The 17,440-nt window shown below is 56.5% G+C and overlaps 1 protein-coding gene across 6 annotated transcripts in view; it reads left to right on the forward strand.

The window, feature by feature from the left end:
• The first annotated feature begins 3,305 nt into the window (after positions 1-3,305).
• Positions 3,306-17,440, forward strand: part of COL27A1 (collagen type XXVII alpha 1 chain) — a 147,775-nt gene continuing 133,640 nt past the window's right edge. For all 6 annotated transcript variants that reach the window (XM_065946937.1, XM_065946938.1, XM_065946940.1 and 3 more), the window contains exons 1-3: positions 3,306-3,758; positions 10,393-10,463; positions 15,073-16,778. In XM_065946937.1, coding sequence (XP_065803009.1) covers positions 3,697-3,758; positions 10,393-10,463; positions 15,073-16,778 — 1,839 coding nt within the window. In that variant the 5' untranslated portion in view covers positions 3,306-3,696. The remainder of the gene's footprint in view (positions 3,759-10,392; positions 10,464-15,072; positions 16,779-17,440) is intronic.

Here is a 17,440-nt window from a genome sequence, read left to right on the forward strand (position 1 = left end):
GGGTGGCTTCCCCGGTGGCCCATTGGTAAAGAATCCGCCTGCCAGTGCAGGAGACACGGGTTTGATCCCTGATCCAGGAAGATCCCACATGCCACAGGGCAACTAAGTCCAGGTGCCATAACTATTGAGCCTGTACTCTAGAGCCCCGGAGACGCAGCTACTGAAGCCCACACACCCTAGAGCTCGTGCTCAGCAACAAGAGACGCCATCGCAATGTAAAGCCTCCGCACCACAGCTAGAGAGGAGCCCCCACTTGCCGCAACTGGAGAAAAAGCCTGTGCGGCAAAGGAGAATGAGCATAGCCAAAAATAAATAAATAAAATGATTTTTAAAAATATGGGTGCAGGGCAGAGCTTTGAGCTTCACCAAAAAGGACAGAGAGTGTGTGAACATGCAGAAAGGGGGGTTGGGGGAGAGAAGAACCTGGGAAGAGACAGCGTGGATAAGACTTTGAACTGGGCCAGCTTGTCTAGAGCCTGGGTCCAGGCACCAGAAAGAGGGTGCTCACCCCAGGCAGAATTTGAGGCTGGAGAGGTTGGCAAAGATCTGCTCGGAATCCTTTAGAGGCTAATATTTGGTATCACGCTCAGCTGCGAAGAGAGGAATCAGACAACCCCAGGTTCCAGCCCCACCTCCATCACTGAACAGCTTAGTGATCTCAGGAAAGTTATTTAGCCTTCTGAAAGTTATTCAGAATCTCCGTTTTCTCATCTGAAAAATAAGAGATAACAGGCCTTCCATAAGTGGTGGCATTTAGAACAGTGCCGCACCTGGCTCAGGGGAGGCATGTGAGCTGCAAAATACTAGCGGAAAGAAAGTCCCCAAAGGAGGGGTATGTGCGTACATATAGCTGATGCACTGCTGTGCCACAGAAACGAACACAGCATGTAAAGCAACTATACTCCAGTAAAAATTAATAAGAAATGAAAACACTAAGGGACGCCCCAAACCCTCAGCAATGAAATTTTATATTTAAGGGAAGGGGGTGCCAAAAGGATAGCAAGAGTAGGACACGACTTAGTGACTAAAAAAAAAAAAAAAAAAAAAAACCCACACACAGAAATACCCCACCAAGATACATAACATTTTAATGCAATATTTTAAAAATGTCATACATACACGTCAAAAAAAAAAATCCACGATGAACAAAATAGCAAAAAATGTAAATAAAGGTAGCGCAAAGGAGGTAGCTCAAAACACATCAAGGATGATTGGTCTAGGAGTTCTCAGTCTTCAAGAGCCCTGGACTTTTGAAAACCCGAGAACGGGTGACCCCTGTCCCCCAGAAGAATGTACAAACAGGTACAGTTTGTGCAGATTTGGGTGGTGTTCCTGCACGCCTGGGGCTCGGCCAGGTGGAGGTTAAGAACTCAAGTTCAACGTGGCCATGCGAGGGTGGGTCCACGTGCCATCCAGCCGCCTGCGGGTACCGCCGTACCAAGCTGAGCCTCGGTCCTGGCAGCCTCGGGTGCTCTGCCCCCTGCAGGAGCCTCGCGCAGCCTTGCTGCTGCTTTTTCTAACTTGCTGGGCTCGCCCTCCGCTCCCTCCTCCCCCCATCACCCCCCTCTTCGGCTTGGGACTTTTCCTAAAGTTGCTGAAACCAGACACCTTGCTCGACCGAGCCCGCGTGCAGCCACGGTTTAAAAGGCTGCCTTCAGCGCCCCCTCCCCGCCCCCAGCGGAGACTTCAAAAGGCCCGGCGGGCGCCGCGGCCCCTGCACCTATGAACCGCCCCCCGCGCCCGGAGCCCGTGCTGGAGTCCGAGGACGCAGAGCGGCTGAAGTTCGAGCGCAGGCGGACCCGGCGGGTGGCGCAGCCCAGCGCGCCCATGCCCCTCCCGGTGCCGCTGCGCTCCGAGCGCCCGCGCCCAGTTTAGGGAAGGGGACCCCGCACCCCCGCCCCCGCGCCCGCGCCCGGGGCTGCGGGGACCCATGAATACAAATGCCGTTAGGCGCCCGAGGAAGGACCGACCGTCCAGCCTCGCACCTAGGGATCCAGTAAGTGCCCCGGGGTTCCTGGAACGCTGGGGATACGGGTGTGTGTGTGTGCGTAAAGATACGCGCGGGTGGGGAGGGGGTGCACGTGCGAGGAGTGAATGTGTGCCCTCCGCGTGCAATGGGCACTAGCGGAAAGCTCTGTGCAGCTGGGGGTAGGGCGCGAGTGTGTGTGCACTTGGGCTGTTACGTTGGGTGTGTGCGCACGTGAAGGTATGTATGAGAAGTATGCACGCGGGTGTGTACGTTGGGAGGATCTGACGAGGCTAGTGTGCATTTACGCGCATGTAAGCACTGATGTGCATGCATCTGCGTGTGTAGAGTCTGGGTGTGCGCTCGATTCCAGACACCCCAGGGTGGGTTCGTGTGAGCCCAGAAGGAATGCGTGGCTGCGCTAGCATGTGAGTGAGTGTGTGTCTGAACTTGGAGCAAGTGTAGAGATGTGTGGGAATGTGAACAAGCCTTTGGAGGTGGAGGCGGAGGGGCTTCTGATGCCAGGGTTCGGACTGGACCTGGGAGTGTGCGAATTTGCCAGGTGTTCGTGGCTTCTTCAAGGTGTGCAAGGCCTGCGCTCCGGCGGCGGGGCGGGGGGTGGGGGGGCGGTGTGTGGAGGTGGTCTGAGTGAGGCTTTGGTCCACGCTGAGGTGGGGAGGTAGGTTCAACTCCCGGTTCTTACCGCGTACAGAGGACAGAGAGATCTCCTGCACTGTAGGCAGACGCTTTACGGTCTGAGCCACCAGGCAAGGTTGGGGAGAGGGAGGTGACCATCATTTAACAAACCCATCCACTACATGCCCAGGAAAGTGCGTTCTCCAGGATGCTGTGAATCTGAGACCAAAATAGGTGTGTGTGTGGTGTGGTGGGACACTAGTTGCTGTTTTCATGGGATCAGGACACCGAGTCCTGGTCCCAGATTTATCCCTGGATCTCCTTGGAACTTCGGGTTCCTTTCAGTAGTAGGTCCCCTTACCTCCTGTATCTTTGCCCCCAACTCAGGGACTCCCGGCCTCACAAAGAGGTCCCGAATCTCCGAACTGTGACCACCCTGCTGTACAATCTTGGCGACCTTCTCCTCTCTGTGAATCTCAGTTTCCCCATCTTTACGAGGGGTCTGGGGGGTGGGGTGCCCCCGCGGGACCGTCGTGGGCGCGCGGAGGCTGTGTCCCCGGCTGTGGCCGGCAGGGGGCAGCAGGGGGCAGCAGAGGGCGGCCCGGCGCGGGGAGGAGAGAAGGTGGAGAGCCACCGCGGGCCGAGACTTTAAATCGCCTTCATTTCCCCCAAATCCTTCCTTTTCCTCTCCTCCCCCAGGCCGGCGGGGAGGCAGCTTCTACCGCCCTCCGCGCGCCCTCGCCCGGCCTTGCTCTGTCTCCGGGGACCGCCAGCAGCCCGCCTCCAAAAGTTTGATCATCTTTTTTTTTTTTTTTCCTTCTGCTTCTTCTTCCTTTTCGGTGGAAGCAGAAAAGAGCGAGGCAGGGGCGAGCGCGGCGCCGGGACTCCTGGGACCATGGGCCTGGCGCGGGCGCCCGCGGAGCCCCGGCCGCGCTGCCTGCTCGCTCGGGCGCCCCTGGGAGCCGGACTGCGCTGGGGGCGCGGGGGCCGCGCGCTCTGAGCCGGCCTGGCGCGGCGGGGCGGGGGGCTGGCGGCCCCATGGGGCGCGCCCACACTTGCCCCCCGGGCTCGGGAGCATGAAGTAGGGGCCCGCCATGGGAGCGGGATCGGCGCGGGGGGCCCGAGGCACAGCGGCGGCGGCGGCGGCGCAAGGGGGGTGAGTACGGGCTCGGGGACGCCCCCTCCCCAGTTTCTGGCGGCTCCAGCCCCGGGGCGGGCTGGGGTTCCCCGCCGCGCGGGACGCTTCCAGCGGAACGTCAGCTTCCTGCCCCTTCCTGCGCCCCTGCAGGGCGGGCCGCCAAGGGTTAACGCGGGCAGCGCCCCCGGCCCGGCGAGGGTTGGCGAGCCGAGCGCTGCCCGCCCTGCCCCGCCTGGCGCGGCGGCCGGATCGCGTTGGGGCGGGGGCCGAGCTGGGGAGGGTCGCTGCAGAGCCCACCCCGGGGTCGAGACTGAGGGCTGGGGGTGGTGCCTGGAGCGGTGGGCGGGGGAGGCGGAGAGGGCTCTTTGGATGCATGGGGGAGGAGGGTCTCCGATTCTGGCTGTCTCGACGTGTTCCCGTGTGGGCGTCCATAGGTCCCCAGCCTGTAAGTCTCCGTGTCTGTCTGCTCTTGGGAAACTGTCTGCAGATTTCCAGGGCTCCTGCTTCTGTCTCGGTGTCTGTGTGTCTTTGCACGTCCCCTGTTTCTGGAAACCGCCGCGTGTGTGTCAGGCTGCTTGGGTCTGTGTGTCTCAGCGCTTCCTTGCTTGGGGAGGGGCGGGGGTGGGAGTGGGGGGTGGTCCTGAGTTCCTGTCGCTTTCCCGTCATCTGTGTTAGAAAAAGTGAGAGCCAGCATGTCAGGGCAGAAAGGGCCCGGGGAGATGACTAATTCGAGCCCCTCACGGCACAGATGTGAGCCCCCGCGGGCGCCTGAGGGCAGGAGAATCTCTGGTTCCCAGCCTGTGGAGTAGGAGTTGTAAAGAGGGAGCGTGTGCAGGAGGAGTCACTGGTGTGGGTGTGTGTGGGAGTGAGCAGGCGGGGAGCAGCCCCTCCGGGCCCCACGGACTGTGGTTCCTGCTCACCGCTGGCCTGGAGAAGCACAGAGCTTGCTCCCTGTCCTTCCTGCCCCCAGGAGCAGAGGACTGTTCCCAAGAGGCTGGTCTGGGTTGGAGCTCCGCCCTACCCCACCGGGTCCTGCCCCCTCTGCGCTGGAATCAGGGGGGCGATGCCTCCCCCTTTCTTTCCCATGTCTTGGAAAAAGCTGGCTGGCTGAGATTCCCCCGCCAGTCCTCCCACCCCCCCCACCGCAACGCGCTCGCGCGCTCACACACACACACACATACACACACACGCATACCCCACACACATACCCCACCACCAGTAAGGGCACTGCTGACTCATTTTCTCCAGAAGACCCTGTGCCAGGGCAGATGCCAGCGGTTGGGTAGAGAAGCGGCGCCAGGAGAGCACCCCACAGTGGGGCCCAAGCTTTAGGCAAGTGGGCAGTCCCAAGGCTTTGAGGCCCAGCCGCTGCAGTACCCCAGATGCTCTGCCTGCTGACCCCCTAGCTTTGCTCTTCTGCACCTCCCAGATCTGGTTCCAGGACACTGTTATGGAGAATCCCTGGCTTCTCTTTGCTTCCCGTCCTCCGTGTCCTCAGAGCACTCCCCCTTCCTTATGCTTCCATAATCCTACCCTACCCCCCACCCCACCCCCAGGCTCAGTCATCAGCAACCCTGCTGTTGATGGTGGAGCCATCAGCAACCCTGGTGTCGCACTGGCGGGGGCCCTGCCCTCCACCTGTAACCCCCTGTCTGCTCCTCTCTGAGCACTCTCTACCTGTTACTTTACTGGCATATTCTCTTCCCCTCTCTCTGTGTTTCAGGGACCCCCGTGATACCCCACAACCTGCCCGACCCACGAAATGCCATTTCAATTGATGGTGGAAACGGAAGCAAAACATAAACTCACACCCATGAGCAGGGAGAGCATGGCAGTCAGGCCGTGTGAATCCCTGCCTCTGTCCTGCAGGCTGGGGCGGGCACCTTGCCTTTCCACTTCTCCTTTTTCTCATCCCCCAAACAGGCATCTTCATTTCCAGCAAGCAGGATTTTGTGAGGATTAGTGGGGCTGTGCTTGTAAAAGGCTTTTAGAACAGGGCCTGGCATATAGTAAGTGCTCAATAAATGGCAGCTGCTGTTTGTATCATTATTCACTTCATCTTGAATGGATGTGTGAGTCAGCTGGAAAATTCTGGGCCGCATCCTGTCCAGACAGATGACCTGTCTGTGTTCCCATAGAAGAGGTGTAAGGTGTGAAGAAGGCTGGGGCGTGGCTGTCTGGGCACATGGGGCCTGGCCAGTCCATGGAGGCAGGTGGGACAGGTTCACCCCTCTTCTCTTTTCTGTGGTCCTCTGGCCAGCATCCTTCCCAGCTCACTCCATGGGAGCACAGCCAAGCCCAGAGACCATGGGTCTACTTGGCCTTGTGTTTCTATGCCCCGGGTCTCAGCTCTGAGCGCTCAGTGGATGTTCAGACTGGTATCGGTCCCTGAAGCTCCCCTATGTTCTCAGGTAACAAGGATGGAGGAGGAAATCATGCAAGCCAGCTGCATGCAGGTTCTGGCAGCCTCGTGGTCCAGGAGTAACCACTTTGGGTGTACTGGCAGAGGGCTTTTTGCAGGAGAGAGAAACACCTGGGATCCCTTCTTGGAGGGCTCAGTGGCCAGGTTGTGTCTCCAAGGTCAGGCTCCCTAACTCATGGCTTCCGTTCCAGCCGCCTTCTGCCATCCCTGGCCGCTGTGCTCTGGTCTTCCCGACATTCTGGAGCCCTGGCTTCGCTGAGCCAGGGCCCACGAGTCAGCGGTGAAAACAGAAGTCTGGAAGAACAAAGCTCTGAGCCAGCGCAGGCACTAAACGTTATTAGCAGTAGCCTAAACAGGATTGGAACGGGAGCAAAAGAATCGGCAGGCCTCCCTCTGGGAGCCAACTTTCCAGGCCTGGAGCTTACTTAGATGGCTGTTGGCTCCCTAGGCTGCATCTCTGTTCCTGTTGGTGAAGGCTGGGGCTCTGGTCTCTGGCAAGTAGGAAGTCCCTGTAAGTCTTTGAATTCTTCTTGGGAGACGAGTCAAGCGAAAATGGTCTGCTAAGTAGTGGAGTCAGATGATGTGGGTCACTGACATGCTGTGTGGCTTTGGGCAAGTAGCTTCCCCTCTCTGGGCCTCAGTGGCCCATCTCTCCAAAGGGGATGAGACTAGAATCTGGCCTCGAAATGATCTCAGAGGACCTTCTCCCACTCTATGAAGTGAAGTGAAAGTCGCATAGTTGTGTCCGACTTGTTGTGACCCCATGGACTATATAGTCCATGGAACTCTCCCGGCCAGAATGCTGGAGTGGGTAGCTCTTCCCTTCTCTAGGGGATCTTCCCAACCCAGGGATCGAACTCAGGTCTCCCACATTGCAGGCAGATTCTCTAACAGCTGAGCCACCAAGAAAGCCCACTTCACTCGCACTCTATACTCCCTTGCTATACTTTGGAAGTTTCTGGGTCGAGTGCACAAGGAATCCAGGTCTGAGAGGGTCAGTTGCATTTGTTGAGGTGAATGAAAGGAAGACAAATATTTTTTTAAATAGCTCTTTCAGAGCTGAAATTCTCGAGTTAGAAACCATGGTGTTAGGAAGCTTAATTGAAGGGGCTAGTCTGATCCCATCTCCCCTGGGAGTCTCCTTTCTCCTGGAGTTACAAATATTGCCTCTGAATTTATCCTTTTATTCTCTACAGGGTAGTCACCTTGGCATAACTCCAGCAGGAGCAATTGACCGAGAAGGATGTGCGTGGTTCTTGTACCTTCCCCTCGCCACCTGGCCTGTCTCTTTATCAGCTTGGGGAGCATGCAGAAGGGTGGATGTGATGACACAGGGAGAGACTCGAGGAATGAGGGCTGGTGCCTGGAAAAGGCTGGGAACAGAGGAGACCGAGAGGAAATGGGACAGAAACTAGTGAGGCTGCAGGAACACTGCGGAGCCGGGAGCACTGTCTTCTGAGGAGGTCTTCTCGGGAGAAATGAGTTCTCTGGTCCTCTAGTTGCAGGGGCTGCCGACCAACAGAAAGGGCAGTTGATTTCTTTATTGCAGAACTTCTCAGAGCCTTTGATACGCAGTTGTGCTTTGGAGCTACCAAGAGTAGGATGTAGGAGATGGCTCTTCCCCAGTAGATCTGGCCAGCTTCCAGGAGTAGCTACCTGGTGGATATGGGAAATTGTACTGAAGACCTGTGTCCTCAGAGTCTGCCCATGGTGACCTTGAGAAAGTACCTGCCCTCCCTAAGGTTCGGTTTTTGTCAGATCAAAAAGAGCTGCCTCTTATTGTTTGTCGCAGCTGATGGGGCTACCATCTGCTCTAAGTAGGCAGGACTTGCCAGAAGGGTCAGCCTCTACCCCTCTCCCGACTGAGGGCAGCTCGACACTGACCTTTCGTTGTTGCTGGTGGTAAGCTGGAGACAGGGAGGACAGGTCAGATGTGAAAAGCATTCTCACGGCAGTGGCAGCAGACTGGAGAAGAGAAGGAAGGAGCAAGGGTTATCCAGGAGCATCCTTGGGAAAAGTCAGAGGTGGGGTGGGCCTACCGGCATTAAGTCTTTGGGAAGATACTTTTTTTAAAGTCCAGAGTCCTGTAGTTCCAGATGACACTCATTTCTTCTGTAAAAATACACTGAACACTTACTACATGCCTGCCAGGTGCTGGGAATCCAAGACAGACGTGGGCCCTGTCCTTCAGGGACTTGAGTTAGAAAATGAGACAGGAAAATAGACAGATATGCATGGGATACCTTGGGAGGTACGTGCAGCAGACGGTGTGAAATGATACCCTGGCTAGACTCTAACATGTGAGTGGGAGCTGAGCAGGCAAAAGAGTGGAGTTCAGAGCACTTGAAATTGGCATGTGCTAAGGCCCAGAAGCCGAAGGTTTTCAAGGGACCGCCATCAGCGTCTGAGTGCTGCTTCAGCTAGCTTGCCTTATGCTGCATGTAATTCCCAATTGAACATGGCTTAAGCAGTAAGGGACTCATTACCTCCTATATCAAGAGGTCCAAAGGAAAAGCTGTAATAGGATTGGACAATTCGGCATCTCAAGTGTCATCAAACACCCACCGTTTTTCCGTTCTGGCATTCTCACAGGCTCGTGTGGCTTGTTACTTCATGTGCACAAAATAGCTGCAGCAGCAAGTCTTCATTCAACAACATTCAAAGGCTAGAAGAAAGCCCTTACTGTGTTCCTTTGAAATGTTTTCTTCGAGGTCCTGATAGACATTCCTGACATCTCATTGGCCAAATTTGCGTCATATATCCTGGCCTAAACCAGTCACTGGCATGGCAAATTCCCAAGATGGACTTAGATCTATCCAGAGGTATCTAATTTCTTTTGTAGTTCATGTCTCCCTGAACAAGCAAGAAGAGGGGGGAGGCTATGGGTAGGTAACCTCCAGTGCCTTCTCCATTGTCTAGGTCAGGATTCCCACTGATGCTAATTACAATTAAATTGGAGGATTTGCTATTAAATCACAGAGCGTGAGCTTGTTTTCCAAAGCCCCCAGGGAGCTAGGAAGAACCTGGGGCTCCCGACATCCACTCTGGCAGATGGGTTTCCTGGATTACACAATTCCCCAGAAGCACACCATCCTAGCCTTCCTCTTGGAAATGGATCCTGGGCCAGCATGTCCCAGCCTTTGCCCTCACCACCCGCCTGGCGGGGTTCTTTCTGCCTGCCTCCTGGCTGGCCGACTCTGGCCACGTGCCGCCCTCCCCTTTGCCTGCCTGGGGATCAGATGCCCCAGTGGCTTCGGGTGTCACCAGTGGCTGCTCCCACAGGAAGGTGAAATCGGATCACTGCCTCTGCCCATCTTGGCAGGAGCCCCTGAGCAGAGCATTAACCCTTCTGGGACCCAGCATGCAAGGGCAGCAGGGTTGGTCTAAGAAGCACTTCTGTGGCTGGCAGCAGTCCGAGCCCTTGACATGCATGAGCTCATTTAATCCTCACGCCTGGCTTGCAAGATAGGGAACGTCAGCTGAATTGCAGAGAAGGAGACAGGCTCAGGGAGGCTGAGGGACTCATCCAGAGTCATACAGCTGGTATGCAATGGGGCCAGGTTTGCACCTGAGGGGAGGGCCTGACTCCCCACCTTCTCCTCTTCTCTTCTTCCCTCTTCCATTTTCTGTGAGCATGAAGTTAGTAGGCAGCTTCCTTAACATGCAGTGGTCCTGGCTCAGCGGTCGTCTCCCACCCCCAGCCCTGAGTCTGGAGACTGAGTTCTTCTCTTTCCTGCCCTTTGAAGATACCTGTCATCTAAGCAGACCCCTCTGGTCTTCCTGCTGACCTTTCCTCCCTGGCTCTGCTGCCTACTGGGTCTCAAAGTCCTGAGGCCATAATACAGATGGGGAGACTGAGGTCCAGCGACAGGGAGGCGCCGGGGCTGGTCTTTTGTTGCCCAGTGCATCAGTGGCAGATTTTGATCTGGACCCTGAGTCTCCTGATGTCCTGGGCAGGGTTTCCTGCCTGTGACCTTGATTTACTGATCTGTAAAAAGCGAGATTGTATTTGCACTGTGTAAGCAGTTCCTTTCTCAGAAGGTTGTGCCTGGACCCCAGGAGTGTGGGCTGGCCTGATGGGGTCCTAGAGTCTGCACCTCACCTCCCGCCTCCCCTGGGCAGGACTGGGGTGGGACAGGGGCTGGAGGGTCCCCTCCCAACTCCCCGGCCGGATCTGGACGCGAGGGGTGGAAACTGATGCCGCATCTGCTTGTGTCTCCTGGTCTCTAGGGGGTTTCTCTTCACCTGGATCTTAGTCTCGCTCGCCTGTCACCTGGCCTCCACCCAAGGAGCTCCTGAAGGTAACTGTCTCTTCTCTTTGTCCAGGGGGAGACAAAGCAGGATGGAAGGGATCTGGGAATGCCGGGGTAGGAGACATCGGTGCTCCTAATGGGGAACTCAGTACCTCGATTTTCTCATCAGTAGAATGGAGCCAATCATTAACAAATTCTCTCCGGCCTTGAAAGCATCCCGTTTGATGTTTTGTGAGGGTAGGAAGCGCTCAGTGCAGAAATGTAGAGAGGTGATGCTTTTGTTCCTCTCCAGGGCAGAATGTGAGTAAGTTACACTAGGTCAGTAAGCCTCAGTTGCCCCCCTTTGCCTGATGGGTACCCCAAGAAGGGCTGACAAGAGGCACGAAGGCCTCCAGCATCCTTGCCCACTCTTGTGATCTGCACTTCCCTTCCCGTGAGATGCTGCTTTTCCCTGCTATCCCTGAGGATCTGTCCAGGGGACCCCAGGTGGTGGGTGGGGCGGGGGGGGGGGCGGAGGGGGCTGGCTACATAGCTGTGCATGGAAACTGAAACCTCTTCCACATCTGTTTGTCAAGCAGCCACAATGCCTCTTAAAATAGCAGCCCCTCCCCCTCCCGCACGCCCAGCCGTGTGCCGGGACAGGCACTGGGCACTCCCAGAGCCCCTGTGGCCTGAGCTGGCTGCTGGGCAGGGATTGGGCCCCTGGGAGGGGAAGGCTGTGCCCGGAAGAGACTTCTGCCGCCCAGCAACACTTTGTGCAAATGTCATATTTTCCAAGCTTGCTGTTTCCCCCACAAAGTAGGTGAACAGCTGTCCAGAGTCCTGAGTCAGGCCCTGGGAAGGGGGGGTTGGGGGCGGAGAGGCTGGGGCAGCATGAAGCCAGGTTTATGTAATAAAGGGATCTTGCTGCGGCCAGCTGGCCGGGTCCCTCCATCTCAGCGTTGGGCTGAATTCATTCCCCTGTCCCCCAGCTCCTCTCCCATGATGGGATCCTGCTCACGTCTCTAGCCTGCCTTCCAAGCAGTCGAGGGGCTCCAGTGCAGGAAGGCACAGTGAAGAAGGAAGGACCTGGGGCCAAGCAGCCTGGGTTTCAAGCCCAGCTCTGATTATAAGCTGTGTGACCCTGGGCAAGTTATTGAGTTGGCTAAAAAGTTCGTTCATCATGGGGGCACTCAAAGGAACCTTTGGCCAACCCAACACTATATATAGCTCAGCTTTCTCACCCTCTTCTCCAAAAGAGTGGGGATGACAGACAGTACCTGCTTCATAGATGATGGAGAGAGTCAAGAGTTAATGCTTGTAAAGCACTTGGTACGTAGTAAATACTCAATAAACATCAGTTCTTCTTCTTATTGTTGATTATATATTTACCTGTAAAGTTGGGGCAAGAGGGGCCCTTCTGTATCTCCATGGAGCCCGCAGTGGTCAGAGGCCCCTGGAGGCTCAGCGGTGACCAGCTCTGACAGCTCCAGGTAGCTGAGTCGGGAGGACTTGGCCCCTGAACTACAGCGAGTGTGAGGGGGAGGCCTGGAGACCACGTGGTTTCAGCTTTAAAGCCCACCTGGAGAGGGTGATAAGGGGAACCTCCTCAGTGCCCCCTGGCCTGGCCGGTTGTCATCTTCTCGGGGCGAGTGCGAGGGGCTATAAGTGGTAGGGTGCAGAGAGTGAGGTCTGCAAGGCTGGGAGCCTTTCGATCCCTGGTGAGGTGGGATGCGGAGAGAGGAGAGGAGGCTTTAAAAAGGAGCTCCTCCCTTTTAAGTTGTTTATAGTGAGAAGCATTTTATGGTAGTAAGCGACTTTCCGTGATTAAGTGTATAAAAGATGCTGCTACTCAGAGAATCCTTAAATGGTGGCTTATATTAGCTTAGGGCCTGGGGACAGACAGAGGTGGGAGAAAGGAGGAATTTGAAGTGAAGCGAAAGCCCTTGGGTCCTAGAGAGGAATAAGAGCCTTCAAGCCACAACCTGAAACAGCAGCCTGCGGCTACAGTTTTTAGAATGTCCTTAGGACTCTGCGGCCACCTCCAGGTCGGGTTTCCCTTGTCTCACAGGCAGGGAAACTGGCCTGGCAGTGGGAGGTGGGGGGAGTGCAGGAAGAAACGTGATCAGAGGCACAGAGTGCAGGTGTGGGTGAGGATCGAGAGGAAGACCACCTTATCATCTCCCAGGGCCCTGATGACGCCAGCACTCTTCGTAGCCTCGTCTTATAGTGGGGGGAATGGAGGCTCAGAGTCCAGACCTGCAGGTGGTCTTGTCTGGCTCTAAAGTCCAGCCTTCTGTTTGCAGAGCCTGCCATGGAGCCATCATGCTGCAATGTTGCCAGGGCCCAGGTTCTGAGGTTCTCCCAGCCCATTTGTCTCTCTGTCCATCCATCTCACAGCAGCCAGCCTAGGGTCTGCGAGCTGGCTGCATTCAGCCCAGCGCACGCCCCTTACTCTAGGTGATGAGGGAGCAAGCTTTCCACATTCAGGGGTCAAGATGCGGAACTCAGGGGAGGGGGCCTTTGGACCTTTCCCAGAGCCCAGTTTCAGATGGAGCCTGTTCGTTCCTGCTGAGATGGGGCTCCCGAGCAGGCTTCTGCAGGCGCTGGCAGCTCAGCTGACTGAAGGAGTTCGAATGACCCGACGAGAGGCAAGGTCAGGAAACCTTTCCATAAACACCCTGGAAACCCTCCTTTTGCTCTGGCAAACTCTTGCCAGTGTAATTACCAGGCGGATGTGACCTGGCCAGACCACGGTCAGATGTCCAAACACTTTGCCAGAGGACAGAGGTTACAAGAATGCCTTGATTACTTCCTCTGCTCTCTCCAAAGCCACACAGGAAAGAGGGGGGTCACTGGAAATGTCCTCTGCCTTCCATGTAGACAGTGACTCCCCCAGGAGTCTACTCTAGCAGGCTAGGGTTCCTGAAGATGGTCAAACTAGTCCAGTCCCCTGGACATCCTTACCAAGCCCTGGTGACACCAACATTCCTATTGGTCTCTCACTTATGGGACTGCTTCCTGGAGGAGATGGCTTTTCAGGCAGAGAAAGGGGGAAACGCCACATTGGGCAGTCTCTAGTACTCTTAGCTCTAGCATTTGGTGATTATCATTATTTTTCACATTAATAGCTATCCTTCAAACATGCTTATTTTGTGCCAGGCCACTCCCCCCCCACCCAGGGGCATTAGCTCATTTAATCTTCACCACGTCCTTCTGAGTTTGGTACTCCTATTATCCCATCCAAAAGATGGGAAAACTGAGGCACTGACATCACAACCCTAGTGAGTGGTGGAGCTGGGATTTGAACTCAGGAAGCTTGGCTTCAGCGTCTGTGTTTTTAGCCATGTACAGACGGTCCTTAACTTAACAGTGGTTCGATTTATGATTTTTCGACTTAATGATGGTGCAAAAAGTGAAACTGTACTTGGAGTGTTTGATTTTGATCTTTTTGATCTTCTCCTGGGCTGGCGATATGTAGTACGATTGTCTCTGTGACATTGGGCAGCAGCAGCCACAGCTCCCTGTTGACCGTAGGGTCACAAAGGGAGACAACCCACACACTTACACTATCTGAACCGGCACAATCATTCTGTTTCTCAGTTTTAGTGTGTGTGTGTGAGATAGGTGCTCAGTTGTGTCTTACTCTTTGCGACCACATGGACTATAGCCCACTGGGCTCTTCTGTCCAAGCAATTCTCCAGGCGAGAATACTAGAGTGGGTTGCCATTCCCATCTCCAGGGGATCTTCCTGACCCAGGGGTCAAACCTGGGCCTTCTGCATTGCAGGCAGATTCTTTACCATCTGAGCTACCAGGGAAGCCCTGTTTTTAGTATCAGTTCAGTTCAGTTCAGTCGCTCGGTCGTGTCCGACTCTTTGCGACCCCATGAATCACAGCACGCCAGGCCTCCCTGTCTATCACCAACTCCTGAAATTGACTCAAACTCATGTCCGTCGAGTCGGCGATTTTAGTATAGCATTCAATATGAGATATTCAGCACTTTGTTGTAAAATAGGCTTTGTGTGGAGGCTTCCCTGATAGCTCAGTTGGTAGAGAATCCGCCTGCAATGCAGGAGACCCTGGTTCAATTCCTGGGTCGGGAAGATCGCTGGAGAAGGGATAAGCTACCCACTCCAGTATTCTTGGACTTCCCTTGTGGCTCAGCTGGTAGAGAATCCGCCCGCAATGCCAGAGACCTGGGTTTGATCCCTGGGTTGGGAAGATCCCCTGGAGAAGGGAAAGGCTATCCACTCCAGTATTCTGACCTGGAGAATTCCACGGACTGTATAGTCCGTGGGATCACAAAGAGTTGGACACGACTGGGCAACTTTCACTTTCAGGCTTTGTGTGAGCTGATTTAGCCGAACGATAAGTGTTCTGAGTTTAAGGTAGGCTAGGCTAAGCTGTGATGCTCACTAGGTTAGGTGTATTAACTGCATCTTTGACTTAGGATGTTTTCAGCTGACATTTGCCGTATGGGGCTATAACTGCATTGGAAGTGAAGGACGGTCTGTATATACACAGATCACACAGCCCAGCAAGGGGCTGGTTCCAGTTCTGCTCTGTCAGTCAGCCATGGGGCAGCAGGCAGCAGTGGGTGGGCTGTCCTCACTGTCGCTGTGGCCGGAAGCAGGCCCTGACCGTGCCCTCTGTCCCGTCCTGCCCTCCCTCTCCAGATGTGGACGTCCTCCAGCGGCTGGGCCTCAGCTGGACGAAGGCAGCGGGCGGCCGGAGCCCCCCGCCCCCGGGGGTCATCCCGTTCCAGACGGGCTTCATCTTCACGCAGCGGGCCCGGCTCCAGGCTCCCACGGCCGCCATCATCCCTGCCGCCCTGGGCACGGAGCTGGCGCTGGTGCTCAGCCTCTGCTCCCACCGGGTGAACCATGCCTTCCTCTTCGCCGTCCGCAGCCGGAAGCGCAAGCTGCAGCTGGGCCTGCAGTTCCTCCCCGGCAAGACTGTGGTCCACCTGGGGCCCCGGCGCTCCGTGGCCTTCGACCTCGACGTCCACGACGGGCGCTGGCACCACCTGGCCCTGGAGCTCCGCGGCCGCGTGGTCACCCTGGTGACGGCCTGCGGGCAGCGCCGGGTGCCCATCTCGCTGCCTTTCCACAGGGACCCAGCGCTCGACCCTGACGGCTTGTTCCTCTTTGGGAAGATGAGCCCACAGGCGGTCCAGTTCGAGGGGGCCCTGTGCCAGTTCAGTATCTACCCCGTGGCGCAGGTCGCTCATAATTACTGTACCCACCTGAGAAAGCAGTGTGGACAGGCTGACACCTACCGGCCTCAGCTGGGACCCTTCTTCCCCCGAGACTCTGGCACACCCCTCACCTTCCAGAGCGACCCCGCCCGGCTGGGCCTGGAGAACCTGACCACTGCCATGCCAGCCCTGGGGTCACGGCCGGCAGGCAGGGGGCCTGGGGTGACCGTGCCCATCAAGCCCACGAGGACTAGCACCACAGGCCCGCCCCAGCCCATCTCATCCCATCCAGCCTGGACCCCCCTGCCCTCCGCCAAGCTATCAGCCAGTGAAGGGCCTCCTCCCACGTCCCTAGTCCCTCCTGCCAGCTCCCCCAGATCTGTCCAGCCATTGCAGAAGAACACAGCCACCAAGACCCCCAAGAGTCACCCCGCCACACCGTCAGCCCTTTCTCCTTCAATTGCCCCGGTCAGAAGCCCCCGCCCCACCCAGAAGACAGCTGTGCCTGCCTTCATAAAGCCAGCCCCACCCACCAAGAAGCTGGTGCCACCTACTTTCCAGCCCGTTCCTGCCAAAGTCTCCCGTCCCACAGCGAAGTCAATCCAGAGGAACTCCAGCATGCCCAGATTCCCGCCACCCAGTGCCCGGCCCCTACCTCCAGCTGCTGGCTCCTCTAAAAACCCTTTGCCCCCAGTGGTCCGGGCTGAGGCCAAGATGAGTAGTCGTGCCAGTGAGCCGGCTCCTGCCCGCACCAGCACACACAGACCTCCCCCACCCACAGTCCCGTCCTCATCACCTGTCCCCAGTCCTAGCCTTCCCAGGACTGCTCGGCCACTGGCCACAGCGATGCCTCCCACCCTTGCTCCTGGTTCAGCCTCCACTGGAAGCAAGAAACCCACTGGATCAGAAGCCACAAAGAAAGCCAGACCCCGGAAGCCCGTCCCGCTCAGATCCGGGAAGGCAGCCCGAGATGTCCCGCTGAACGATCCGACAAGGGAGTCCAGCCCCAGGCAGCCCCGGGCCAGGCAGCAGACCACCCTGGCCCCAGCGCTGGCCCCGGCGCAATTCCTGTCCTCCAGCCCCCAGCCCATGAGTACCGGCTATTCGTTCTTCCACCTGGTGGGACCCACACCTTTCCTGCTGCTGATCGGACCTCCGGGACCCAAGGGAGACTGTGGTTTGCCGGTAAGACTGGGTGGGTGTGCATGCTGCTTGGAGCTTGAGTGACTGATAGGGGCGGTTGGGCGGTTGCTCTTGATCAGGGCAGAGGAGGAGAAGTTAGAGCGAAGAACTGGTTACGGGCAGAGCCTCGACTTGAACCCGGGCCCCCCATGCCTCCATCTCTCCCACATTCATGAATTGCACATCCTGCTTCAGATCTGTGGTCCCCTGGGATGAACTTGGGTCTGGTGGCCCTCTCCAGGTAAGAACACCTCTGGGCTTTGGTTGGCCCAAGCCCCAGGTGACTGCGCTACCATAACCGTAAAGGTTGAGTGGCTGAAGGAAAACCACGAACTGACCGGCCGCTGGTCCTACAGTCCCCAAAGGCCACCCCTCTGACTCCTGGACCAGAGCTCCTCCCGTCCCCTGGCTTGTCCACAAGTTTCAGGCGAAGGTTGTCCATGGGTAGTCCTGAATATGTTTTGTTTGGCACATGCAACATTGTTTAAAAAATATTTAATAAGTGATTAATATTTTTTGAATGTGAGAGATTTCTTATAAAAGACGGGGTGACCAGCTTTTCTTGGAAGAGTGAGAGAGGCAGTGGCCCGTGGGTTGTGGCCAGGTTGCGGCTGCTTCCTTGGACAGGACAGGCCCGCTCTTGTCTGTGCTCATCCACACATCTC

This window comes from Muntiacus reevesi, chromosome 10 (genome assembly GCF_963930625.1).
Source record: "Muntiacus reevesi chromosome 10, mMunRee1.1, whole genome shotgun sequence".
In the NCBI taxonomy this organism is placed as follows: domain Eukaryota; kingdom Metazoa; phylum Chordata; class Mammalia; order Artiodactyla; family Cervidae; genus Muntiacus; species Muntiacus reevesi.